Below are 5,975 nucleotides of genomic sequence, written 5' to 3'. Positions count from 1 at the left end.
CGACTTTTACACGAAAATTTATTTAATGAAAAAGAAAATGAATAACTTTGAGAAATATTTTTAAACATTAAATTTTTCTGAAATATCAGTACTTGTAAATCTATAAATTTGAAATTTAAAATAAATTTAGCCAAGGAGAGATTTTCTCCCCGATGTTTGTAGTTGTACAATAGAGAAAAGAAGAAAATAACTACAGTTCATGCATTTGCTTATCAAATTCAAAGATATCTTGATGAATACGGACAATAAATGAAGAATGGCAACCCTATTGGTTTGGCATTATCGTTTTAATGGCATTATCGTTTTTTCTTTTGTTTAGCTTTGAAGATTATTGCGCAAAAACTGAAAGAGATACGCCTCTATAGTTACGAGTGATTCCAACGGTCGACCAAACAAATTCAACTGCAATTAAAATGGCGCACAAATCTGATATAGAATGGACACGAATTCCGAGAAGTATACTCGACGATGGACTGAAATACCGGAGCATATACTTCTATGAACATGCAACGGGACAATCTTGGTACCTGGAATTGGAAAAACAAGGATGGGACAGGGTCATACGACTCGGTTTGGAAGCGTTCAAATTTCCGGACGTGGAATATTTGGTGAGGTTCAGTATTATTTTAAAGACATCCGACAATGTGTTGGCAACAATATCCAAGGCTTTCGTGTTCTCTAGCTCCAAACTCATGTCTGAATCGTATATCCTTCCCATGAGTTTCAACGACGCCAATGATGAGACTACGATTTACGTAGTATTTCATGATAAGCGTTACATAACTCTCTCGACCGGGGCGACTGCGTGGGACACCTCACGCAAAACGCCTCGACTGGAAAAATCGAACAACATTCGGGATTTTCTTTTGTTCTCGCAAAATGGTGATTTACACGACTTGATCATTTAAGTCGATGGTAAGGAAATCAAGTGCCACCGATGCATCTTGTCCTGGAGGTCTCCATACCTTGATAAGATGATCAGATCTGCGAATCGTAAGTGCGGCCGCAACAACAGGCGACGGAACACGATAGAAATAACAGATTTCAGTTATGAAATCATGAGAGCCATGATAAACTTCCTGTACACGTCGGTATGCCCGAAATTGCCTGTAGCGTCTGGCGTAGGTCTATTAAAAGCCGCTGAGAAATACCAGATTCCGGATTTGAAAGATGCCTGCGAGGAAAATCTGATTTCTGGCATCAACGCATCGAATGCGGCAGACGTTTTGCTGTACGCGGACATTTACTCTGCGACTGGAATCAAGAAGAAAGCCATGGAATTCGTCTGTAAGAATTTTCCGGCTTTCAAAGAAGCCGAGCAATACGAGCCTCTGATGACGAGGCCGGACCTTTTACGTGAATTAATGTTGGCTAAAGCGAAGTACTCAAATTTTCAACCGCTGTTGTTTTTCAATAACTGATTTGTGTCAAGTGTGCATCCATGTGCATATATATGATAATAATAGCGCGCAAAATTAAGAAAAAAGCAAAATAATGCGTTTTTAGACAATTTTCCAGGTAAAGTATCTAAATGTGTTTGTGTATTTTTATATAATTCTTTTACGATTCCGATAAGTATTGGCGTATTCATTATTTAATTTTCATATATTTAATAATTAAATATATATTCATAATTAAATTTTTTTCTTATCAAATCCAATTTTCCATTTTGTTTTCCTCAGATATCATTTAACTGCGGATATCTCTTGATTGTCGATGTGCTACGATAAATGTGGTAAATCCGGTTGCTATGCATAATCGCCGAGCACTTTGGTAAGTTTGATAAATTTCTCTAAATTTATCACTTTTACTAGCGATTATGCTCAATACACAAGCGTCGTGTGTGTCGTTGGTAAACACGATAAATTGTAATATTGTATATACAGTCGAATCCCGTTTTAACGAATACCGTTAAAGCGAAAATCTCGTTTTAACGAACACTTTTCTAATTCCCCAGATAAGTTTGCATAAGAACAATGCAAAAGACCTGGAATTCCTTTATAACGAAATTTCGTTTTAACGAAGTTATTTCATCGGTCTCTTGGAGTTCGTTATGACGGGATTCGACTGTACTATAAATCAGCGTTTCTCAGCCTATGGTCCACGGACCAGGACAATGGCTTAGGTGACCCGTAGGTAGACTTGATAAAATTATTTATCCGTTGTGATTGATATTAGTAACATCCGTATGGGATCAAATAAAAACCTTTATCCTTCGGCTCACGAATAGAATGCAGGAAATTGCGATCCTAAATACGGGATATCACTAAATTTTGCCAAAAATTCCAATTCACTAATTACTGCTGAAATTGCTGAAGGAGGGGGGGGGGAAGAAATAAAAAGCTGCTACAAATCGCAGTAAATAAAACTATTTCACGAAAAAAAAATTCAAATGATTTGATGACCATATTTCATTGAGAAAAATAAAATTTGGTAAATAGGGATCTTGAATAATATTCCGTAAATTATACGGGACATCGCCGATTGTCATCAAAATCACTTTTAGAAGTAGGCACAATCACAACAATCGTTATTGAAATTGCAAAAAAAATTCGGAACAAAGTGCGTCAAACCTGACAAATATGTGAGATAAACATTCATAAGTTTTGCCATAATTATCATAAAAAAAAATGTTATGAAAACTGTGTGTATTCACGACTTTTGGTAAATATTGCAAATTCAAATAAGAGTATCGTTTAAAAAACCGGACAAATGTATAAAAAAGATCGGAACGAAAATTACAGGAACGTCCCGTAATAAGGGACACAAGTGGTCCATCGAATTGCCCCCGACATTTTATTGGTCCTTGTTTTCAGAAAGATTGAGAAAGACTGATAGAAATGATAATTCATGTATGCATTGTATCATTATATCGGGGTACGATCGTAACATTTTTTATCGTTATATCGGGATGCAACTATATTCATCACACACACTAGACTTATTTGGAATTTTGTTCATACTTATATCAAATTCAGCAACTGCAGTAGGGTATTATGCATAATTACAGATAAAAGCGATAAATTTCAAATATTTATCAAATTTATCAACGACGCTTGGGTATTATGCGTAGTCGCTGGTGAGAGTGATAAATTTATCAAACTTACCAAGACGATTGGCAAGTACGTATAATAACCGGTTTATCGCATTTAGCGTAACTAAATTTAATTATTATATTTGTTTTATACTCTTTCCATTTACGTAGTCATTTAAAAAATTCTTATAAATTTCATTATCTCATCATCAGACAAAAATATTATGTATCCAAAGTAGAGATATTAAAAACTATTTTCTGGAATTTTTGTTTCATAATGTCCATATATTGCTGTTTCAACAGTTTTTTTCAATGCAATTTTTCTTCTGATTATATTTAAAACCAAAAAAATTCAAAAAATTCTTATAAATTTCAATTTGGATAATCTTTCTAATTTTTAAAAAAAAAATCATTTTTAACGAATAATATGACATTATAAATTATTTTCTTTGAAATTCTCATTCCATTATAATTTATTATCAAGTCGAATCACAATTTTTTTTATGCGATACAACAATATTTATGTTATTAATTAATAACAATTATCTTCACTGTGATTTATTTCTGAATTCTCACTGTATTGTTTTTTTAATTATAAAATTATAATATATTTAAGTTATATTTATTTACTATTTATTATTTTATTTACAGTCATATATTTAATAAATTTAATTATCTTATCAGTGAATAAATTTCATACATCAAACAAGAAAAGGCATTAAAAATTATTTTCCTGAAATTTGTTTTCATTATGTCTATATATTGCTATTCAGTTCGAAAAACTGCATAAATTTCAAAAATTTTGATGGTTTTCATTCTTTATTTTCATCAACTCATTATAATTTTCTTTGAAATTTATATAATATTTTTTTTAATCAAATGTAATGACACATTTTGTTGCTCCGAATATCATCACAGTGATTTATCTTTGAATTCTTTACTTTACAGTAAAACATCTCTTTTGCGGAGACCGGTGGGACAAAAGAAATCGTCCGTAAAAGAGGGGCGACCTTTAATCGGGGAGTTTGAAAAGCATAGTTTTATTCTACACGGGGAAATTATTTAGTCGTAAAAGAGGTGTGACGGCATCTGAGGGGCGTCCGTCAAGAGGGATTTCACTGTGCTATTATTATATTTGTGCTTGTTTGAATTATAATTTATATCTTTTCAGTTTGAAAAACTCTTATAAATTTTAATAATTTCAATTACCTTATCAGTCAATAAACTTTATACTTTATCGAAAAATGTTTTCTTGAATTTTTGTTTTGGCAATGTCCGTATATACTGCTGTTTTAGTTACTCCTTCTTTTATTATAATTTTCCTCTTATTATTTTCATGATCATACAAAAAATTTTGTTATAAATTTCAATAGTTTTGAAAATGTCAGCAGTTAATAAGTTCCATACGTTCATATAAGTGGCCGTTCAAGTATTACGTAAGCAAATTTTTAGCCATTTTTGGCCCCCCCCCCCTTGTCAGCAAAAGTCAGCAAAACTCTGACCCCCCCCCCCTCTTGTCAGCAAAATTTCGTCATCAGCTCTGCCCCTCTGAATCCTAACTCATATTTTCATAAGGGGTGGTCGATGACGTAAGCATTATCCGAACCCCCCTCCCCCCCGTCATCAAAAGTCAGCAAATCGGAAACCCCCTTCCCCCCATAGATGATGACGTAATACTTGAATGACCCCCTAGTTTCCCAACCCTTTTTTTCCCATCGCCCCCCCCCCAACGCAATCTAACCCATAGGATCCTATGTTATACCCGTAGCTTCTACCGCCCCCTGGAACATTCCATCACCCCCCGGGGGAGCGTTAACGCCCAAGTTGCGAATCACTGATATAAGTTATTTTCTTAGAAATTTATTTAATAAAATAATGTCCACGTACTGTCTATTTTAATCTATTTATGCCCAATTCAAGTAAATATTTTATTATTTAATTTTATTATTTTTCTGATTTGTAAAAAAAAATTTGTAGCAATTATTTTGACCTTTTATGAATTATTTTCCTTTAAATTTATTTAATAATAATTTTTTTTATCAAATCCAATCATACATTTTGTTCTTCCGCGAATACCTTCTCTGAATTCTCCATGTATTCTTATTTTATTTTTTTGGATTATAACATTTTTTGACAACGTCTTGACTTGAAACGTCTTTTTTGATTGAAACAACAATTCTTAGAAATTTTAATTGTTTTGATTATCTCATCAGTTCATAATTTTCATACATATTATGAAGAAAAAATATATATATATTAATTGAACTTTTGTCTCCATAATGCCCATGCACAATATTGCCCCTTTAATTACTCTACGGGTTGGACCAACGATAACCGCGTGAATCGAATTCGCCTATCTCGGGGTACGCAGAGCTCCCACTCGTCCCACTTTTCCCCTACTTTTTAGATTTTGTCATGTTTTCAATGTTTTATCCTACTTTTCCTACATTTTTTTTTATTAAATATTGTCAACAAAATTTGTGTAACATTTTTTAAATGAAAAGGAAGTCGTCAAAATACAGTCGAATCCGGTTATAACGAACTCCAAGAGAGACCGTAGAAATCATTTAATAATAATAATATTAATCTTTATTGATTCAGGAAAAAAGTCTCTGCAATAGGTCGCAACAATAACAAATACAGTATTACGAGAACAAATTACAAATAATCATTTTACAAGCAACACACACACACACACACGCACGCACGCACATTAAGTTATAAGTAAAAAAAAATCACTTCGTTTAACGAAATTTCGTTATAAAGGAATTCCAGGTTATTTAGAAATGTCCCTGTGTAAACTTATCTGGGGGATTAGAAAGGCGTTCGTTAAAACGAGATTTTCGCTATAACGGTATTCGTTAAAACGGGATTCGACTGTATTACCAAATAATACAAATGTAGTAGATTCCAATTAATGATTGTACCAAAGCAGACGTTT

The 5,975-nt window shown here is 33.0% G+C and overlaps 1 protein-coding gene across 1 annotated transcript; it reads left to right on the top strand.

Annotated features, from left to right (window-relative positions):
* Nucleotides 1-288: 288 nt before the first annotated feature.
* Nucleotides 289-3,338, top strand: LOC149087678 (speckle-type POZ protein-like). The gene has a single exon (XM_089231577.1). It carries the CDS (start codon nucleotides 975-977, stop codon nucleotides 1,419-1,421), a length of 447 nt encoding a protein of 148 aa, XP_089087703.1. The 5' UTR covers nucleotides 289-974; the 3' UTR covers nucleotides 1,422-3,338.
* The last annotated feature ends 2,637 nt before the right edge of the window (nucleotides 3,339-5,975 follow it).

Source organism: Pholcus phalangioides, unplaced genomic scaffold (assembly GCF_987345545.1).
Source record: "Pholcus phalangioides strain wild (caught in Gottingen) unplaced genomic scaffold, Ppha-v1.0 ptg000004l_1, whole genome shotgun sequence".
In the NCBI taxonomy this organism is placed as follows: domain Eukaryota; kingdom Metazoa; phylum Arthropoda; class Arachnida; order Araneae; family Pholcidae; genus Pholcus; species Pholcus phalangioides.
Note: the sequence above shows the minus strand (reverse complement) of the source record. Positions and strands in the feature narration are given on the sequence as shown.